General features: G+C 48.6%; 1 protein-coding gene across 1 annotated transcript; it reads right to left on the bottom strand.

Annotated features, from left to right (window-relative positions):
• Positions 1-8,049: 8,049 nt before the first annotated feature.
• LOC123152002 (uncharacterized) lies at positions 8,050-9,141 on the bottom strand. The gene is made up of 2 exons (XM_044571615.1): positions 8,733-9,141; positions 8,050-8,606 (listed from the first exon to the last, which is right to left on the bottom strand). Exons 1-2 carry the CDS (start codon positions 8,947-8,949, stop codon positions 8,380-8,382), a joined length of 444 nt encoding a protein of 147 aa, XP_044427550.1. The 5' UTR covers positions 8,950-9,141; the 3' UTR covers positions 8,050-8,379.
• Between the last annotated feature and the right edge of the window lie 12,973 nt (positions 9,142-22,114).

Here is a 22,114-nt window from a genome sequence, read left to right as displayed (position 1 = left end):
AGTTGACTACGATGAGACTTTCTCACTCGCAGCGATGCTAAGAGTCTGTTGGAATTATATTAGCGATTACTGCATTATTTATGAAATCTTGCAGATAGGATGACAAAACATTGTTTCCTCGACGATTTTCTTGAGGAAAGGTTGTATGTGATACAATAGAAGGTTTTGTCAATCCTGAAAGATGCTAACAAGTATGCAAAGCTCCAGCAATCCTTCTAAGGACTGGAGTAAGCATCTCGGAGTTGGAATGTATGCTTTGATGAGATGATCAAAGATTTTGGGTGTATGCAAAGTTTATGAGAAACTTGTATTTCCAAAGAAGTGAGTGGGAGCACTATAGAATTTCTGATGAATATATGTTGTTGACATATTGTTGATCAGAAATGACGTAGAGTTTCTGGAAAGCATATAGGGTTTTTTGGAAAGTGTTTTTCAATGGAAAGCCTGGATTAAGCTACTTGAACATTGAGCATCAAGATCTATAAGGATAGATCAAAACGCTTAATGGTACTTTCAAATGAGCACATACCTTGACATGATCTTGAAGGTGTTCAAGATGGATCAGTCAAAGAAGGAGTTCTTGCCTGAGTTGTAAGGTATGAAGTTAAGACTTAAAGCTCGACCGCGGCAGAAGAAAGAGGAAGGACGAAGGTCGTCCCCTATGCTTTTGTCATAGGCTCTATACGGTATGCCATGCTGAGTACCGCACCTGATGTGTGCCTTGCCACATATCTGGCAAGAGGGTACAAAGGTAATCTAGGAGTAGATCACCAGATAGTGGTCTAAATTATCCTTAGAGGAATAAGGATATGTTTCTCGGTTATGGAGGTGATAAAGAGTTCGACGTAAAGACTTACGTCGATGCAAGCTTAACACCTGTCCGGATAGCTCTGAGTAGAGATACCGGATACGTATAATGGAGCAACAATTTAGAATAGCTCCAAGTAGAACAATTATTTGAAATGGCTCCAAATGTAGCGTAGTAGTTGCATCTACAAGATGACATAGAAATTTGCGAAGTACATACGGATCTGAATGTTGCAGACCCGTTGACTGAAACCTCTCTCACAAGCATAACATGATCAAACCCAGAACTCTTTGGGTGTTGGTCACATGGGGATGTGACCTTGAGTGTTAATCACATATCAATGTGAACTGGATTATTGACTCTAGTGCAAGTGGGAGACTGTTGGAAATATGCCCTAGAGGCAATAATAAATTGGTTATTATTATATTTCCTTGTTCATGATAATCGTTTATTATCCATGCTAGAATTGTATTGATAGGAAACTCAGATACATGTGTGGATACATAGACAACACCATGTCCCTAGTAAGCCTCTAGTTGACTAGCTCGTTGATCAATAGATGGTTGCGGTTTCCTGACCATGGACATTGGATGTCGTTGATAACGGGATCACATCATTAGGAGAATGATGTGATGGACAAGACCCAATCCTAAGCCTAGCACAAAGATCGTGTAGTTCGTATGCTAAAGCTTTTCTAAATGTCAAGTATCATTTCCTTAGACCATGAGATTGTGCAACTCCCGGATACCGTAGGAATACTTTGGGTGTGCCAAACATCACAACGTAACTGGGTGGCTATAAAGGTACACTACAGGTATCTCCGAAAGTGTCTGTTGGGTTGGCACGAATCGAGACTGGGATTTGTCACTCCGTGTAACGGAGAGGTATCTCTGGGCCCACTCGGTAGGACATCATCATAATGTGCACAATGTGATCAAGGAGTTGATCACGGGATGATGTGTTACGGAACGAGTAAAGAGACTTGCCGGTAACGAGATTGAACAAGGTATCGGGATACCGACGATCGAATCTCGGGCAAGTATCGTACCACTAGACAAAGGGAATTGTATACGGGATTGATCGAATCCTCGACATCGTGGTTCATCCGATGAGATCATCGTGGAACATGTGGGAACCAACATGGGTATCCAGATCCCGCTGTTGGTTATTAACCGGAGAACGTCTCGGTCATGTCTGCATGGTTCCGAACCCGTAGGGTCTACACACTTAAGGTTCGATGACGCTAGGGTTATAAGGAATAGATATACGTGGTTACCGAATGTTGTTCGGAGTCCCGGATGATATCCTGGACGTCAGGAGGAGTTCTGGAATGGTCCGGAGGTAAAGATTTATATATGGGAAGTCCTGTTTTGGTCACCGGAAAGGTTTTGGGTTTTATCGGTAACGGACCAGGACCACCGGGAGGGTCCCGGGGGTCCACCAAGTGGGGCCACAAGCCCCGGAGGGCTGCATGGGCCAAGTGTGAGAGGGGACCAGCCCCAGGTGGGCTGGTGCGCCCCCCCCCCCCACAAGGGCCCAAGGCGCCTAAGGGGAGGAGGGGGGAAACCCTAAGGGCAGATGGGCCTTAGGGCCCATGCCTGGTGCGCCTCCATCTCCCCCTCCCCTGGCCGCCCCACCAGATGGGATCTGGGCTGGCCGCCGCCCCTAGGGTGGAACCCTAGGTGGGGGCGCAGCCCCCTCCCTCTCCCCTATATATAGTTGAGGTCTTTGGGGCTGCCAACACATGAGTTTCTGACCTCTCCCTGGCGCAGCCCTACCTCTCTTTCTCCTCATATCTCGCGGTGCTTGGGCGAAGCCCTGCTGGATCACCATGCTCCTCCACCACCACCACGCCGTTGTGCTTCTGCTGGATGGAGTCTTCCTCAACCTCTCCCTCTCTCCTTGCTGGATCATGGCATGGGAGACGTCATCGGGCTGTACGTGTGTTGAACGCAGAGGTGTCATCCGTTCGGCACTAGGATCTCCGGTGATGTGGATCACGACGAGTATGACTCCTTCAACCCCATTCTCTTGAACGCTTCCGCTTAGCGATCTACAAGGGTATGTAGATGCACTCTCCTTCCCCTCGTTGCTGGTTTCTCCATAGATAGATCTTGGTGACACGTAAGAAAATTTTGAATTTCTGCTACGTTCCCTAACACTGGTTTTCCCTTGAAGAGGAAAGGGTGATGCAACAAAGTAGCGTAAGTATTTCCCTCGGTTTTTGAGAACCAAGGTATCAATCCAGTAGGAGACGACGCTCAAGTCACCTAGTACCTGCACAAACAATCAAGAACCTCGCAACCAACGCGATAAAGGGGTTGTCAATCCCTTCACAGTCACTTGCGAAAGTGAGATCTGATAGACATAATAAGATAAATATTTTTGGTGTTTTGTTCCGTGGATTTGAAAGTAAATATTGCAAAATAGTAAACGAGATGCGATAATAAAAGAGATGCACTATAATAAGAAAGAGACCCAGGGGCCATAGGTTTCACTAGTGGCTTCTCTCATGTATTACGGTGGGTGAACAAATTAACGCCGAGCAATTGATAGAAAAGTGCATAGTTATTGTAAGGCAATGATCATGAATATAGGCATCACGTCCATGTCAAGTAGATCGAAATGATTCTGCATCTACTACATTACTCCACACATCGACCGCTATCTAGCATGCATCTAGAGTATTAAGTTCATAAGAACAAAGTAACGCATTAAGCAAGATGACACGATGTAGAGGGATAAACTCAAGAAATATGACATAAACCCCATCTTTTTATCCTCGATGGCAACAATACAATACGTGCCTTGCTGCCCCTACTATCACTAGGAAAGGACACAAGATTGAACCCAAAGCTAAGCACTTCTCCCATTGCAAGAAAGATCAATCTAGTAGGCCAAACTAAACCAATAATTCGAAGAGACTTGCAAAGATATCAAATCATGCATATAAGAATTCAGAGAAGAACCAAATAATATTCAAAGATAATCAAGTTCATAAACCCACAATTCATTGGATCTCGACAAACACACCGCAAAAGAGTATTACATCGAATAGATCTCCAAGAACATTGAGGAGAACTTTGTATTGAAGATCAAAGAGAGAGAAGAAGCCATCTAGTAAATAACTATGAACCCGAAGGTCTGTGGTAAACTACTCACGCTTCATCGGAGAGGCCCTAGTGTTGATGTAGAAGCCCTCCATGATCGATTCCCCCTCCGGCAGATCGCCGGAAAAGGCCCCAAGATGGGATCTCATGAGTACAGAAGGTTGCGGCAGTGGAAAAGTGGTTCCATCGCTCCCCTTGATGTTTCTAGGGTATAAGGGTATATATAGGTGAAAGAAGTACGTCCGTGGAGCTCCGTGGGGCCCACGAGGGTGGGGGCGCGCTTACCCCCCTGGGCGTGCCCTCCTGCCTCGTGGCCACCTCACGGAGTTCCAGACTTCCACTCCAAGTCTCCTGGTTTGCTTTCGGTCCAAGAAAGATCATCGCGAAGGTTTTATTCTGTTTGGATTCCGTTTGGTATTCCTTTTCTGTGAAACACTAAAATAGACAAAAAAATAGAAACTGGCATTGGGCCTTCGGTTAATAGGTTAGTCCCAAAAATAATATAAAAAAGCATATTAAAGCCCATTAAACATCCAAAACAGATAATATAATAGCATGGAACAATCAAAAATTATAGATACGTTGGAGACGTATCAGGCTCCTCCAATTTGTTCTTTGCCTCAGGCCTCCTAATACATGTGAGAAAGAAAGCAATGCAAGTTCTCCTTCTAATATTAATGATCAAACCTACAAAAATGTTTCGCAAACCCTATTCTAAACTGCCTGCCTCATGAATTGCCTAGGACATCACTAGTGACATATGTATAGCCACGGTATTAATGGTAAGATTGGACCTTATTTTAAAACCTACAAGGGACTGAGATAGGTGATGCTCTCTTTCCTTTGCTTTTCGATTTAGCTGCAGATGCCCTAGCTATTATTACGGAAAGGCCAATGTTAATGGTTTTTAAAAAGGGGTTCTTGCCGAAAAGATTTCTCATGCAGCAAACATGCTACAAATGTTGATGATACAACTTTCCTACTACAAGATGATGTTGATTGTGCTAGGAATCTGAAATTTATTCTGGGTGCTTTTGAGCAGATGTCTGGAATCACAGTTAACTTTCATAAGAGTGAGTTGTTTCTCTTTGGTGAGACAAAAATAAAATGAATAATTATGAGGAGATATTTACTTGCAAAATGGGAGGGCTACATATGGAATATTTAGGGATGCATATTTCTATGTCAAAATTAGAAACAAATAGATAGCTAAAAGATGTGCACGTTGGTAGGTCAAACTCCTGGGTTCAATTCCTGGGCGAATTACCCTAGTTCAAGCTTGTTTGACTAACATGCTTCTCTTCATGATGTCATACTATTCTATTCCATAGGGGGCTTTGAAAAAAGTTGATTTCTTTAGAGACAAGATAGTTTGGCAAGGACATGAAGACAAGAAAAAAATGTCACTTAGATAATAGGAAAATCTGCTGTAAGCCTAGAGATCCAGGTGCCTTGGGCATTCTTAATTTGGAAATCATGAACAAAGCTTTACTAGCCAAATGATTTTTGAAACTTGAAACTGAAAATGGGCTCTCGTAATTTGTCTTACTTAACAAATATGTGCTTGATGGATGTTTTTCTATGGCAAAACCCAAGGTTGGTGATTCACAATTCTGGGTCAACATTCCGAATGTCAAAAAATATACTTTATCAGTTTTATAGATGGAGGTTGGGTGATGGGCATAGTGTTTGATTTGGGGAAGATGTGTTGGGTGGATGATACGACTTAAAAAATGATTATCCCAGACTTCACCTACTCAACTTTGACCATAATATTATAGTGGTTGAAGCTTTGCAAAAAGGATGGGGAGGATTTAAGTTTAGAAAGACTTTGTATGAGGAATCGCTAGAATTGTGGAGAAACCTTAAATTGAGATGTGAAGGGACTGAAATGGGACCAGGAAAAGACCAAATTGAGTGGTCTTTAATCGGTAACAAAAAATGTCAAGTCACTTTAGTGGAAAATGATTGAGGCACACTCTCACTTCCCACAGAAATTCCTGTGGAAAGTAAAAATTCTCCTAAAATCAAGTATTTCTTGTGGTTGTTGGCCAAAAAAGGTATTCTTACTAAGAACACTTTGGTGAGGAGAGGTTGGAAAGGGAGCAAATTATGTGTCATCTGTGGTAAAGAGGAGATGACTGACCATTTGTTTTTCAATTGTTCCGCTGCTACTTCGGTTTGGAGTCTTCTAAAATGTGCTTTTGGTTTGAATTCGGTCCCTTTCTTTGTTGAGAATTGCTTTGGGAGATGGATTAAAACTTTCCCAAAGATTAAAAAAAATGGTTGGTTCTAGTTGGTGTTTCTCCGCTATTTTGGACACTGGAAATGCAGGAACAACATCATTTTAAAAAGAAACTATATACTGGTCTAATGATTCTCATAAAGCTAATTTGTTTTTGGATCGTTGGCTGGACAATTCTGCGGATGGGGAAGGAAAACATAGTGGTCTTGATGGTAGTAGCAAAGCTGATAGAGCGAGTAGCAAATGAAGTATTACAAGTCATCGCGGGGCTGGAGATATGGGGTACTACGAATTGGTGGCTAAAATCTAAAGAAGGTCTCTCTATCAACGATGTTCTATCTGCTTTAATCGTTGTTGTTCTACCTTGGCTTCGCCTTTCAGCTCTACCGCCTCTCCTTTTGGGAGGAATATGGCTAGTTGGCTCATTCCTAGACCTTTTATGCCTTGAGCTGCGTCATTGTAATATTGTGTAGTTACTGGCAGGTGTTTGCGGTGTTGCTCACCTGTTCAGGCTTGCCTTTCCCGGCTTCTATTGCTCGGCTTGGGCGATGCGTGGGAATGTTGCTGCATGTTGAACTTTGCTCATCTTCCTTTTTTTCCCTTTCTGGGTAGTAGTTTGTATCAGACTTTGTATCAGATGGTTTCTTGGGTTCTTTCAGTTAAAAAAAAGTACAATCGTGATTGTCATATTATTGACAATCTCAAAATAGATATGATCACAGACTATTAATCCGCTATTTACCGCCATATTAACTTGGCGATATTACTCTGTGAGTCATTATCCAAGAATGGTTGAATCAACCGTAATTTTGTTAGGGCATCTCAAATGTGGATAACCAAAAATGTCCATGGACACGTTCAAACGTGTCTATGGATAGTCGGTCACATAGAGATCATCCAATCGGAGTCATCAAAAGATCATGAACACCAAGCTTTTAGCTCGCGTGATTGCTGGTAGACTGATACGGTTTGAATGCGCAAAGGGTTCTAAAGAGAGTTTTGAGGTAGGTCCGGGGTGTCGAAGTCGGACATGACGGGCGTCCGAACTCTCCGAGAACTCCACCAATTTGACGTCGGTTTGCGTGATTTTGGACGTCTAAGCGGGTCCAGCCCAATTTCATGTTAAGAGGCCTAAAATGTTCGGCGTTTAGATGATTCAAATGCCCTTAAACGGTTAGCAACTGCCCTCCACCTCAACTGCCACTGACACACGCCAAAGGGCACACGGCCATACGGCAAGCCACACGCAGGCGAGGCCAGCTCGAGCAGAGCTTTGCCCACGCGGGTCCGCGAAGCCTGGAGACGCCCGTGGCCGTGGTCAGTGCTCACGGGCCGACCTGCCGCCGTGCGCGGGCGCGGCGCTGCTCCGCCGCTCCTTCGGCTGGGCGCATGTGATCCCGGTCAATCGAACCCGCAGCCTTTCTTATCCACCACCCTATCTCCCTTCACCTGTCACTGCCGGCGACCGAGACGGACACCGCCCCGCCCGGAAAGACACCGAGCTTTCGCGTCGCGTCGACCATATCTCCAGAGAAGATTCAAAATCCAGGGGAGGAAAAACTGAAGAATCTGGCCGGAAAATTGAAGGCCACCAGTGGTAGTAGGTCGTATCTGGGGCACCAAATGGAGGGGGGAGGAAGCTGAGCCTTGTGTTTCGTTGCCTGCAGCCCTGCACTACCACGACAGCAACGCCCGACCACAGCCGCTGATATGACATCCCAAAGAACCAAATCCAGCAACACAACACAAAATTGGCGGGCAAAATCGCTTTGTCTTGAGCTGCTCGCCGAGAGGGGCAGATCAAACCAAGCAGTCAAATCGAAGCTTGGAGCACCAGAAAAATAAATTTTAAAGAGAAAATGTTGCACAAGGAGGGGGCCGTGGAATGAAATGAAGAACAGGATCAAAGGCAACTTTCATTAACCATTAGATCAGGTAGAACAATGCAAGGACCCCTTGTTCTTGGACCAATTTGGCTACTTACGCAGGTAGAAACAGTACGCACTCGTACGAGTTACGACAACGAGTAGAACAATTAATAAGACGCACCACACAGATCGCTCGCGCGTAGCGTACGGGATGCTCACTAATTACAAAAATCTCCCAATCAGCGGCGACGCTAATGAACAAGAAACGCGAAAGGCACTGGCAGCTTCGGCCGGACTAAGACGGGGATGGGATGGATTAAACGGCGGGGGTTAATTGACGCCGGCAGCTTAGTAGGAGCAGGCGGTCCTGAGCATGGAGCGGCCGCGGAGCATGCCGCGGTACAGCGCCTCCCGGTTCGCCGGCATCGCGGCGCCCCTGCAGGACGGCCCCGGCCCCGACGCCACCGCCTCCTCCACCTCCGGCGCCGGGCGAGCTGGGCCGTGGTCAACGACGTCGGCGGCGAAGCGCACCCGCTTCATGCTCCCGCGCCGCGCCTTCTCCCGCTTCCGCTTCTCTGCACGCACGGAGAAAGAAAGAAACAGGGCACACATGTAAGAACCAAGAACCAAAAACTGTGCTGTGCGGACGAATGAAGTAACGAACGGCAGGGCTGTGGAGGTGCAGGTGCTGCGCCACTCACCGGAGGAGGAGAGGCAGGGCCGGAGCCGGGCGGGAGACGGGGACGTGGCGGCGGCGTCGGAGGAGACGAGGTGGTGGTCCGTCTGCTTGGCGCGGCAGAGCGAGAAGAGCACGAGGGTGCCGGAGAGCGCCATGGCGGTGGCGGCGAGGGCGAGGCCGGCGTGGGAGCCGCCCAGCGCGGAGCCCGCCGCCGCGGTGGACGACGACGACGACGACATGGCACAGTGCGGCGCAGATCACAGGCTCCCGTGGGAGACGGAGAGCAGAGACCCGACGACGGCGACAATCGGGGGCGGTGGGCTGGTTGTTGCGTCCTGTGAGAGGGAGGGGGGACCGTGCAGTGCTCGTAGGCGCGCGCGCTGCTCCGGCTATAATATAGCGCGCGCGGCGGCTGTGAGAAGGGCGAGCGACCTTGGTGGCCGTTGGGTCGGGTCGCGGTGGTCACGTTTGTTTAGTTTTTTTTAGGGTGGTTTATCGACTGGCAGAAGTTACCTGGAAAGATGCTGGAGATGGGGCTGGGATCATTGGAGTGGGGGCCGAATGGTCATTTCGTAGTTGCTGCGTGACATTACAAAATTATTACCGCCACAAAATTAAAGCCCGCTTTTGGCGAAGAAAGGCCTGATGCTCGTGCTCATCGCCGTCTGATATCTGTGACATGGACTGTACACAATTCTGTGAAGTGTCCACAATTGGCCCAAAAGGTTCCCAACGTTCATGAACTGCTCGACTCGATCGAGCGAGCTCACTGGATGCTCGTAGGCTGGTGGAGAGAAGACCAGAAACCACACGCCTCAGAACTCTCCACACGATTAATCTATGCACCCGACGCCGTCGGCCGGGTCCGTCCGGCGCATGCAGCCCCCACCCCACCCCACCTATCCCGATCCTATCCAACGGCAGAATCCGCGCGCATATTCCTCCAATCCACGGCAGTGGCCTAACCAAACCACCCAGCGTCATCCGACAATTAGTGAGTAGAGTATATCCATCCATTCAATCAATCCGGCCCTCGTTGCTGCCGGAGAGCGCTGTCGCGTGCGGTGGCTCTGCCTCTGCGCTGCGTTGCTTCCAGGGAGCGCAACTTGTGCCTTGTGCGCGCGTACGTACGTACGTCGACGGGGACGCAGCCGAAAGAGCCCGCGCTTTGGAGCTAACGAGAACGAACGAGGGCCCTATTTTTTTATTATTATTTTTTTTAACGCTCGCACTCAGCAGTCGAGTAACGAGGGTCCTGTTAAGAATGCGCTAGTGGCTGGCTGCTGGAATATCCGCTGGATCCCGTTTCCCTCTCCCGGCCGGAGTGACGATGGCGTAAAAGGCATCTGGAGTCATTAACTTAGTAAAAGGCATTAAAGTACCGCGAAAGACATGACATGTCACTCTCTCTGGCCGCCATCTTTTAACCTTTGCGTTGTGCTGATGCGAACATGCAATGCAGGGGACCAATTTGCCATTGTACTTTCTTCTCTCAACTTTTCTTTTTACCATGCTTTAAGAATAGAAAAACATGCATTATTATTATAACTCGAGACAATGGAGTAAAGGTCACAAAAGCACAACCGTCACGATATGCATGTCATCAAGGCATTAGTTAATGATTCTTGAAGAAAAGAGAGGGAACATCTAAGTGATTAAGAAGAAGAATCCTCTAATTAATTAGCACACAAACATCAGAATGGAGTACATATTTGTATTAGATTCGCCATATGGGTGTATTTTTGTGACAATTAATCGCCATATGGCGAATCTAATACAAATATGTGTCGTAATGGGTGTATTTTAGTGACAATTAATCAAAAAATTCCAACACAAATACATATTTGTATTTTTCTAGGTGACGTTCAAAAGAAATATTTGATACTAGGTTGTACCAAGATATAAGATGATTTTCCAGTTTAACTTAAACTACAAAAACATCTTATATTTTGATACGAAGGGAGTACTTCATCTGCTCTCTCCACAATTTACACCTCTTCATATTCATTATTGCGCAAATTGCCATGTTCCAAAGCGCAAATAGGACCGTAGTCATTTAGAACACACCTGCACGGTCTTCAGTGTTATTTGACTGCATCGAAAAAGGCTTTTACTTGACTTTTCAGATAAAACACCGACCATCATACAACCAAATATAGACACGCAACCACAACACACGCACACACCCAAGACCATATACATAGGCACTGAATTGGCATGAAATTGGCAACACCATCCCATACAACTCCAAGCTAACATCAGGTTGATAATAAGCATCACTATGAGTTATCAGGGCCCTCACGCATGAAAAAGCCACCGCAATGAGATGATGCCGCGTATGACGAACCATGAGATTCAAGACGGCACCTTCAGGAAGGTCATGACACCGGACCGCCGCCACCACCTGATCCACAAATTAGGATTTCTCCCGAAGCAACACAACGGACAATTAGTAACCACAATGATGCCTTCAAGAAGGGACGACAACGAATCGCCGCTGCTAGCGGCCTAACTGAAGTTAGAACGGGTTTCACCCCTGCCAGCAGTCACCAAAATGTGGTACGGCCTGCCGCCCAACCACCATCAAATGCCACACCTCGGTCACTATACCCCCCCCCCCCAACACAACCATGGCCACCAAATAGCACCTGAGCCACAGGCTCCACCGATGAGCATCCCGGCTCCCACCACTAGGGCCACCGCCCGACATCCGATACCCCCTACCATTATCACAACATATAGACGTCATCGGCCTACAAGGGGTAGAAGACCCCCTCCCTCCCCATTAGCGATTTGTTGGAGGAGTTGCGATCTTTTCCGATCCAAATCATCATGGTTTCTGACGGAGTTTTGGTGGAGGGCCGCGAGATCCCTCTCGGCGCGCTCACGTTCATCGCCGACGACTCCGCTTGGCTTCAGGAGGCTCCGCTCGACGTCGACGCACTCCCTGTCCGCGGGGCAACACACTTTCGCGCGTGCGTTCGCGGCATCCTCTTGCGGCAACCGTCGACCCATTATCGGTCGGCCTCTGTGTTGTCCTCCCTCCCCGTTTCCCGCCAGTGCAAGCGCTCCGGTCGGTCGAGACTTCAGCGGTGGGTGAGACACGCGGTGGCACGCCAGTCGGCCACCCCTCAAGTCGCGGCGATCGAGCCCGACGAATCTCTCTACGGCCTGTTCGACCTGTCGACTGGCTCCGCAGAGACCGCATCCGAGTGCGACAGTAGTGATCCGGCGGCGGAGGTTCTGATGGTCGATGGACCGCGCAGTCCTCCCGGTTTTCACCGCATTGACGGAGGCGCAGGTGGAGGCGACCCGTCGCATCCCCATGAGGAATATCTCCCCGAGCCTCTCACGTCGCTGCAGAGAGAAGAACTTCGTCGCCGGAATATGGATGCACTACACACTCCTATCGTTGGAGAAACCCCCGAGGCTCGTGCCTTGGAGGACGCGCGCCTGGCAAACTTGGCTAAGCGCACTCGACTGAAGAACCTCCAGCGAGCACTCGACGAGCGTGCGCGACAATGGGTTCCAGAATCCAGTCGACGTCAGCTCTTTCCGCCCCCGCAGGTATATCGAGCTCCGATTCAGAATTTAGCAGTTGCAGCCCGTATAGTAGAGTCGATTCAGCCTTCCCAGTCAGAGGCTGGCAGAGGCTTGCTGCAGATCAGAGCGTTACTCCGGGCAGCAGGAGACCAGAATTCCGCTGTTTCTCAGTCGCGGAACAGGATTCATAGCAGACCCATTGCTGCAGACACAGTCCAGTCGGCTCATAGCCCAAGATCGCCCTTGAGGCGTGAGGAACGTGGGGACCGGCGTGATCAGTACGGAAACCGTGAGCACTATGATCACCGATTCGATCGTGACGATCAACGTCGAGTGCCCACCCGTCCCCTGAGGAGTGGATCGTATGTGCCTCGACAGCAGGATGACAGGCGCCCTCATAGTGTTGGGCGAAGGATTCCAGTCGACCCAAGGGAACCAGGCTTTGATGCGAGATCCATTCTTGTTCAAGGTTTGGTCGACAGGAACAGAACTCACCGAGAAGGTCACGACAGAGATGGACCTACCAGCAGCAGAGTACATGTTTCGGGGCCAGAGTGCTTTAGTAGAGCCATCAGGGCCGCTGTGATTCCTCCCAACTTCAGGTTGGCGACTGGAGTCAGTAAGTTCACTGGTGAGTCCAAGCCCAATACTTGGCTTGAAGACTACCGAGTGGCTGTCCAGATCGGCGGTGGCAATGATGAAGTGGCCATGAAGCACCTGCCTCTCATGTTGGAGGGCTCGGCCAGAGTGTGGCTGAATCAGTTAGCACCCAGAAGCATTTACACTTGGGAAGATCTCGCCCGAGTGTTTGTCACCACATTTGAAGGAACATGCAAGCGACCGGCAGGGCTGACGGAACTGCGGTCTTGCGTGCAGAAGCCGAATGAAACTTTGAGGGATTACATCCAGAGATGGATCATGTTACATCACACGGTAGAGATTGTGCCTGATCACCAAGCAGTCTGTGCCTTCAAAGAAGGTGTCAAGTACAGAGAACTGAATCTGAAATTCGGTCGAACCGGAGACATGTCTCTGAATCGGATGATCGAGATTGCCACCAAGTACGCTAATGGTGAAGATGAGGATCGACTCGGAGTGGCAAGCACAAGTCAGTCGCCCAAGAAACCGGAGGAGGAAATTCCAATCGAAAACAAAAGCGGAAAGCCGAGCCAGCTTCTCCCAGGGAAACCTTGGCTGTAACTCAAGGAAAGTTTAAGGGGAAACCCAAAGGGCCTTGGAATCCCAAGAAAGTTAAAGACCAAGACGGAAATGATGTGTTGGATTTGCCATGTCACATCCACACCAAGAAAGATGAAGAGGGTAAGTTCATTTACCCAAAACATACCACTCGACAGTGTCGGCTCTTGATCCAGCAGTTCCAGGGCAAACAACCCAAAGATAAAGAAAAGGAGTCGGACAAAGTTGAGGACAAGGAAGACAGTGATGATGGATACCCCCAGGTCAATTCCACCTTGATGATTTTTGCTGATGTTGAAAGCAAAAGTCGACTGAAAGTTATCAACCGTGAGGTGAATATGGTTGCTCCGGCGACACCCAGTTATCTGAAGTGGTCTTAGACTGCCATCACATTCGACCAGTCCAATCACCCAACGCACATTGCCACCCCTGGGAGGCAAGCTTTGGTGGTCGACCCAGTTGTTGAAGGCACTCGACTGACCAAAGTCTTGATGGACGGTGGCAGTGGTTTGAACATACTGTATGCTGAGACGTTGAAAGGGATGGGCATTCCGATGTCCAGACTCAGTGCCAGCAACATGAGTTTCCATGGAGTCATTCCTGGGAAGAAGGCTGATTCACTCGGCCAAATTGCTCTTGATGTGGTTTTCGGTGATTCCAAGAATTACCGCAAAGAAAAGTTGACGTTCGAAGTTGTGGATTTCCAAAGTGCTTATCACGCTATTTTGGGCAGGCCAGCTTATGCACGCTTCATGGCTCGACCATGTTATGTGTATCTCAAATTGAAGATGCCTAGTCGCAAAGGTGTGATCACTGTTACGGGCAATCGGAAGAAAGCAGAAGAGTGTTTTCAGAAAGGCTCAAAGATCGCTGATGCTCAGATGGCAGTGGTGGAGCTGCAGGAATACCAGAAGACTGCAGACCCGAGTGATTTGTTGCGAGCCAAGAAGCCCGCTACAGAATCAGCTTTTCAGTCGTCTGGTGAAACGAAGCCGGTTCACATTCACCCGACCGATCCCAGTGCTGCTCCGACTCATATCTCAACAACACTCGACTCCAAATAGGAAGAAGCGCTCATCCAGTTCCTCCGTGAGAACTGGGACATCTTCGCATGGAAGCCTTCTGACATGCCGGGTGTTCCCAGGGGGCTGGCTGAGCACCGCCTACGAGTCGACTCAAAGGTGAAACCTGTTAAAGAACATCTCCGATGGTCCGCCGTCCAGGAGAGAAAGGCTATTGGTGAGGAGGTGGCTCGGCTCTTAGCAGCGGAGTTCATCCGAGAGATTTACCACTCCGAGTGGCTCGCCAACGTTGTCATGGTCCCCAAGAAGGACAAGTCACTTCGCATGTGCATTGATTTTAAACATATCAATCGGGCCTGCCCGAAAGATCATTTTCCTCTCCCCCGCATCAACCAGATAGTCGACTCGACTGCGGGATGTGAGCGACTGTCTTTTCTAGACGCCTATTCCGGGTACCTTCAAATCCGTCTGTATGGACCTGACGAGATCAAAACAGCTTTCATCACTCCATTCGGGTGCTTCTGTTATGTTACCATGCCATTCGGCCTCAAGAATGTCGGAGCCACATTCATGAGGATGATTCAGAAGTGTTTGCTCACTCAAATCAGTCGGAATGTCGATACATACATGGATGATATTGTGGTCAAGTCACGGAAGGGTCCCGACCTGCTGACTGACCTTGCTGAAACCTTTGCCAACCTCAGGAGGTATGATATCAAGCTTAATCCATCAAAGTGCACATTCGGAGTTCCTGGCGGAAAGTTACTCGGTTTTATCGTTTCCAAACGGGGAATCGACGCCAATCCAGAAAAAGTCGATACTATACTCCGGATGAAACATCCTGTGCGCGTGCACGATGTCCAGAAGCTTACTGGTTGCTTGGCTGCTTTAAATTGATTCATCTCTCGTCTCGGTGAAAAGGCATTGCCTCTTTACCGATTGATGAAGAAGTCAGACAAGTTCGAGTGGACTCCTGAAGCTGATGCAGCATTTGCAGAGCTCAAAGCTCTGCTCTCCACCCAGCCGGTGCTTGCTGCCCCAATCAACAAAGAGCCTTTGCTGCTTTACATCGCAGCCACAGGACAAGTCGTCAGTACGGTACTTACAGTCGAGCGGGAAGAAGAAGGAAAAGCCTTCAAAGTTCAACGCCCAGTATATTATGTTTCTGAAGTTTTGACCCCGTAGAAGCAAAGATATCCTCATTATCAGAAGCTTGTATATGGGATTTATATGACCACAAAGAAGGTTGCTCACTATGTTGGAAATATGCCCTAGAGGCAATAATAAAATGATTATTATATTTCCTTGTTCATGATAATTGTCTATTATTCATGCTATAATTGTATTATCCGGAAATCGTAATACATGTGTGAATACATAGACCACGATGTGTTCCTAGTGAGCCTCTAGTTGACTAGCTCGTTGATCAACAGATAGTCATGGTTTCCTGGCTATGGACATGGGGATGTCATTGATAACGGGATCACATCATTAGGAGAATGATGTGATGGACAAGACCCAATCCTAAGCTTAGCTCAAAGATCGTGTAGTTCGTTTGCTGTAACTTTTCTGAATGTCAAGTATCATTTCCTTAGACCATGAGATTGTGCAACTCCCGGATACCGTAGGAGTGCTTTGGGTGTAACAAACGTCACAACGTAACTGGGTGACTATAAAGGTACATTACAGGTGTTTCCGAAAGTGTCTGTTGGGTTGGCACGAATCGAGACTGGGATTTTTCACTCCGTATGACGGAGAGGTATCTCTGGGCCCACTCGGTAATGCATCATCATAATAAGATCAATGTGATCAAGTGGTTGATCACGGGATCATGCATTACGGTACGAGTAAAGTGACTTGTCGGTAATGAGACTGAACAAGGTATTGGGATACCGACGATCGAGTCTCGGGCAAGTAACGTACCCATTGACAAAGGGAATTGTATATGGGGTTGCTTGAATCCTCGACGTCGTGGTTCATCCGATGAGATCATCGAGGAGCATGTGGGAGCCAACATGGGTATCCAGATCCCGCTGTTGGTTATTGGCCGGAGAGCCGTCTCGGTCATGTCTACATGTCTCCCGAACCCGTAGGGTCTACGCACTTAAGGTTCGGTGACATTAGGGTTGTAGAGATATGAGTATGCAGTAATGCGAAAGTTGTTCGGAGTCCCGGATGAGATCCTGGACGTCACGAGGAGTTCCGGAATGGTCCGGAGGTGAAGAATTATATATAGTGAGTGTAGTTTCGGCCATCGGGAAAGATTCGGGGTCACCGGTATTGTACTGGGACCACCGGATGGGTCCTGGGGGTCCACCGGGTGGGGCCACCCATCCCGGAGGGCCCCATGGGCTGAAGTGGGGAGGGGAACCAGCCCATAGTGGGCTGGTGCACCCCCCCTTGGGCCCCCCTGCGCCTAGGGTTGGAAACCCTAGGGTGGGGGCGCCTCCACTTGCTTTGGGGGGCACTCCACCCCCTTTGGACGCCCCCCCCCCCTTGGGAGATCCAATCTCCAGGGCCGGTGCCCCCCCCTCCCAGGGGGCCTATATAAAAGGGGGGTGGGAGGGCAGCCGCACCTGAAGTCTTGGCGCATCCCTCTCCCCTGCTACACCTCTCCCTCTCGCAGAAGCTCGGCGAAGCCCTGCTGCGATCATTGCTGCATCCACCACCACGCCGTCGTGCTGCTGGATCTTCATCAACCTCTCCTTCCCCCTTGCTGGATCAAGAAGGAGGAGAGGTCATCCGCTCCGTACGTGTGTTGAACGCGGAGGTGCCGTCCGTTCGGCACTTGGTCATCGGTGATTTGGATCACGACGAGTACGACTCCATCATCCCCGTTCTCTTGAACGCTTCCGCTCGCGATCTACAAGGGTATGTAGATGCACTCTCCTCTCGTTGCTAGTTGACTCCATAGATTGATCTTGGTGAAACGTAGGAAATTTTTTTGTTTTCTGCAACGTTCCCCAAAAGTGCTATCATGAGCTAGGCCTATGCGTAGTTACTATGCACGAGTAGAACACAAAGTAGTTGTGGGCGTCGATATTGTCAATTTGCTTGCCGTTACAAGTCTTATCTTGATTCGGCGACATCGTGGGATGAAGCGGCCCAGACCAACCTTACACGTACGCTTACGTGAGACCGGTTCCACCGACTGACATGCACTAGTTGCATAAGGTGGCTGGCGGGTGTCTGTCTCTCCCACTTTAGTTGGATCAAATTCGATGAACAGGGTCCTTATGAAGGGTAAATAGAAATTGGCAATTCACGTTGTGGTTTTGGCCTAGGTAAGAAACGTTCTTGCTAGAAACCTATAGCAGCCACGTAAAAACTTGCAACAACAATTAGAGGACGTCTACCTTGTTTTTGCAGCAAGTGTCATGTGATGTGATATGGCCAAAGTTGTGATGAATGATGAATGATATATATGTGATGTATGAGATCATATTCTTGTAATAGGAATCACGACTTGCATGTCGATGAGTATGACAACCGGCAGGAGCCATAAGAGTTGTCTTTATTTTTGTATGACCTGCGTGTCATTGAGAAACACCATGTAAATTACTTTACTTTATTGCTAAACGTGTTAGCCATAGTAGTAGAAGTAATAGTTGGCGAGCAACTTCATGGAGACATGATGATGGAGATCATGGTGTCATGCCGGTGACAAGATGATCATGGAGCCCCAAGATGGAGATCAAAGGAGCTATATGATATTGGCCATATCATGTCACTATTATTTGATTTGATGTTTATCATGTTTTTGCATCTTGTTTACTTAGAACGACGGTAGTAAATAAGATGATCCCTCATAATAATTTCAAGAAAGTGTTCCCCCTAACTGTGCGCCGTTGCGACAGTTCGTTGTTTCGAAGCACCACGTGATGATCGGGTGTGATAGATTCCAACGTTCACATACAACGGGTGTAAGACAGATTTACACATGCAAACACTTAGGTTGACTTGACGAGCCTAGAATGTACAGACATGGCCTCGGAACACACAAGACCGAAAGGTCGAGCATGAGTCGTATAGAAGATACGATCAACATGAAGATGTTCACCGATGTTGACTAGTCCATCTCACGTGATGATCGAACACGGCCTAGTTAACTCGGATAATGTTATACTTAGATGACTGGAGGGATGTCTATCTGAGTGGGAGTTCATTGAATAATTTGATTAGATGAACTTAATTATCATGAACTTAGTCTAAAATCTTTACAATATGTCTTGTAGATCAAATGGCCCACGTTGTCCTCAACTTCAACGCGTTCCTAGAGAAAACCAAGCTGAAAGACGATGGCAGCAACTATACAGACTGGGTCCAGAACCTGAGGATCATCCTCATAGCTGCCAAGAAAGATTATGTCCTAGAAGCACCGCTAGGTGACGCACCCGTCCCACAGAACCAAGACGTTATGAACGCTTGGCAGACACGTGCTGATGATTACTCCCTCATTCAGTGCAGCATGCTTTACAGCTTAGAACCGGGGCTCCAAAAGTGTTTTGGGAGACACGGAGCATATGAGATGTTCGAAGAGCTGAAAATGGTTTTTCAAGCTCATGCCCGGGTCGAGAGATATGAAGTCTCCGACAAGTTCTTCAGCTGTAAGATGGAGGAAAATAGTTCTGTCAGCGAGCACATACTCAAAATGTCTGGGTTGCATAACCGCTTGACTCAGCTGGGAGTTAATCTCCCGGATGACGCGGTCATTGACAGAATCCTTCAGTCGCTTCCACCGAGCTACAAGAGCTTTGTGATGAACTTCAATATGCAGGGGATGGAAAAGACCATTCCTGAAGTATTTGCAATGCTGAAATCAGCAGAGGTAGAAGTCAAAAAGGAACATCAAGTGTTGATGGTGAATAAAACCACTAAGTTCAAGAAAGGCAAGTCTAAGAAGAACTTCAAGAAGAACGGCAAGGGAGTTGCCGCGCCCGGTAAGCAAGCTGCCGGGAAGAAGCCAAAGAATGGACCCAAGCCCGAGACTGAGTGTTTTTATTGCAAGGGAAGTGGCCACTGGAAGCGGAACTGCCCCAAATACTTAGCGGACAAGAAGGCTGGCGTCACAAAAGGTATATGTGATATACATGTAATTGATGTGTAACTTACCAGTACTCATAGTAGCTCCTGGGTATTTGATACCGGTGCGGTTGCTCACATTTGTAACTCAAAGCAGGAGCTGCGGAATAAGCGGAGACTGGCGAAGGACGAGGTGACGATGCACGTCGAGAATGGACGTCACGAGATGAGATCCTGGACGTCATGAGGAGTTCCAAAATGGTCCGGAGGTGAAGAATTATATATAGGAAGTGTAGTTTCGGCCATCGGGAAAGATTTAGGGTCACCGGTATTGTACCGGGACCACCGGATGGGTCCCAGGGGTCCACCGGGTGGGGCCACCCATCCCGGAGGGCCCCATGGGCTGAAGTGGGGAGAGGAACCAGCCCATAGTGGGCTGGTGCGCCCCCCCCCCCCCTTGGGCCCCCCTGCGCCTAGGGTTGGAAACCCTAGGGTGGGGGCGCCTCCACTTGCCTTGGGGGGCACTCCACCCCCCTTGGCCACCGCCCCCCCTTGGGAGATCCAATCTCCAGGGCCGGCGCCCCCCTCCCAGGGGGCCTATATAAAAGGGGGGGAGGGAGGGCAGCCGCACCTGAAGTCTTGGCGCCTCCCTCTCCCCTGCTACACCTCTCCCTCTCGCAGAAGCTCGGCGAAGCCCTGCTGCGATCATTGCTGCATCCACCACCACGCCGTCGTGCTGCTGGATCTTCATCAACCTCTCCTTCCCCCTTGCTGGATCAAGAAGGAGGAGACGTCATCCGCTCCGTACGTGTGTTGAACGTGGAGGTGCCGTCCGTTCGGCACTTGGTCATCGATGATTTGGATCACGACGAGTACGACTCCATAATCCCCGTTCTCTTGAACGCTTCCACTCGCGATCTACAAGGGTATATAGATGCACTCTCCTCTCGTTGCTAGTTGACTCCATAGATTGATCTTGGTGAAACGTAGGAACAATTTTTGTTTTCTGCAACGTTCCCCAACACACTACTTCTCTGATCATTCCATTACAGTCGTCAGTGACGCTCCATTGTTAGAGATCCTGCACAACAGAGATGCGACTGGTCGAGTGGCAAATTGGGCGATTGAACTCCTTCCTCTAGATATCAGATTTGAGGCAAAGAAAGATATCAAGTCCCAAGCAATAGCAGATTTCGTCGCCGAGTGGATTGAACAGCAACTGCCGACTCAGGTTCACTCGGAGCATTGGACCATGTTCTTCGACGGCTCCAAAATGTTGAATGGTTCCGGTGCCGGGGTAGTATTGGTCTCCCTCCGAGGAGATAAGCTCAGATATGTTCTTCAAATCCACTTTGATTCCTCCAATAACGAGGCAGAATATGAAGCACTTTTATATGGGTTGCGCATGGCCATTTCACTCGGCGTCCGTCGCCTCGTGGTCTATGGCGACTCAGATTTGGTGGTTAATCAAGTGATGAAGGAGTAGGACGTCAGAAGTCCAGCCATGACTGGTTATTGCAATGCAGTGAGAAAGCTAGAGAAGAAATTCGAGGGGTTAGAACTTCATCACATACCCCGACTGAAAAATCAAGCAACTGATGATTTGGCGAAAATAGGTTCCAAAAGAGAAGCCATTCCCAACAATGTGTTTTTGGAACACATCCACACACCATCAGTTCAGGAAGATCCCTTCACTGAAGAAGCCCCGCAGCCAAACAGTGCCACGGATCCGATTGAAGTTGAAGTTCCAGCTGTGGTCGACCTGATCATGGAAGTTTTGGTCATCACTCCCGACTGGACGGTACCGTACATCGCATACATCCTAAGGAAAGAACTCCCAGAGGACGAAGAAGAGGCTCGAAGATCGTCTGTCGATCCAAGGCCTTTACAGTCATAAAGGGACAGTTGTATAGAGAAAGCGCGACTGGAGTCAGTCAGAAGTGTATAACACCAGAAGAAGGTCAGATAATCCTTGATGATATCCACTCGGGGACCTATGGTCATCATGCGTCCTCTCAGACCATTGTGGCTAAAGCATACCGAGCGGGATTCTACTGGCCAAGGGCGAATGAAATGGCGAAAGAGATAGTCGACAAATGTGAAGGATGTCATTTTTACTTCAATATGTCGCACAAACCCGCGTCAGCCCTGAAAACCATTCCACTCGTCTGGCCCTTCGTTGTTTGAGGACTGGACATGGTTGGACCACTGAGAACGGGCAGGAGCGGCTTCACTCATGTGCTAGTAGCAGTCGACAAGTTCACCAAATGGATTGAAGCTAAGCCTATCAAGAATCTTGATGCTTGCACTGCTATTAGTTTCATCAGAGAGTTGATATTCAGATATGGAGTTCCGCACAGCATCATCACTGACAATGGGTCAAACTTCGATTCTGACAAATTCAGAGCCTTTTGCGCCTCTCAAGGCACACGAGTCGACTACGCTTAAGTCGCTCACCCCCAGTCGAATGGACAAGCGAAAAGAGCAAACGGCTTAATTCTCAAAGGACTGAAACCCCGACTGATGCGCGATCTCAAGCACGCAGCAGGTGCATGGGTCGACGAGCTTCCATCAGTTCTTTGGGGATTGAGGAAAACCCCGAACCGATCGACTGGAAGAA

This window comes from Triticum aestivum, chromosome 7A (genome assembly GCF_018294505.1).
Source record: "Triticum aestivum cultivar Chinese Spring chromosome 7A, IWGSC CS RefSeq v2.1, whole genome shotgun sequence".
NCBI lineage: Eukaryota > Viridiplantae > Streptophyta > Magnoliopsida > Poales > Poaceae > Triticum > Triticum aestivum.
The sequence above is the reverse complement of the archived record's forward strand: the minus strand, read 5'-3'. Positions and strand labels throughout refer to the sequence as shown.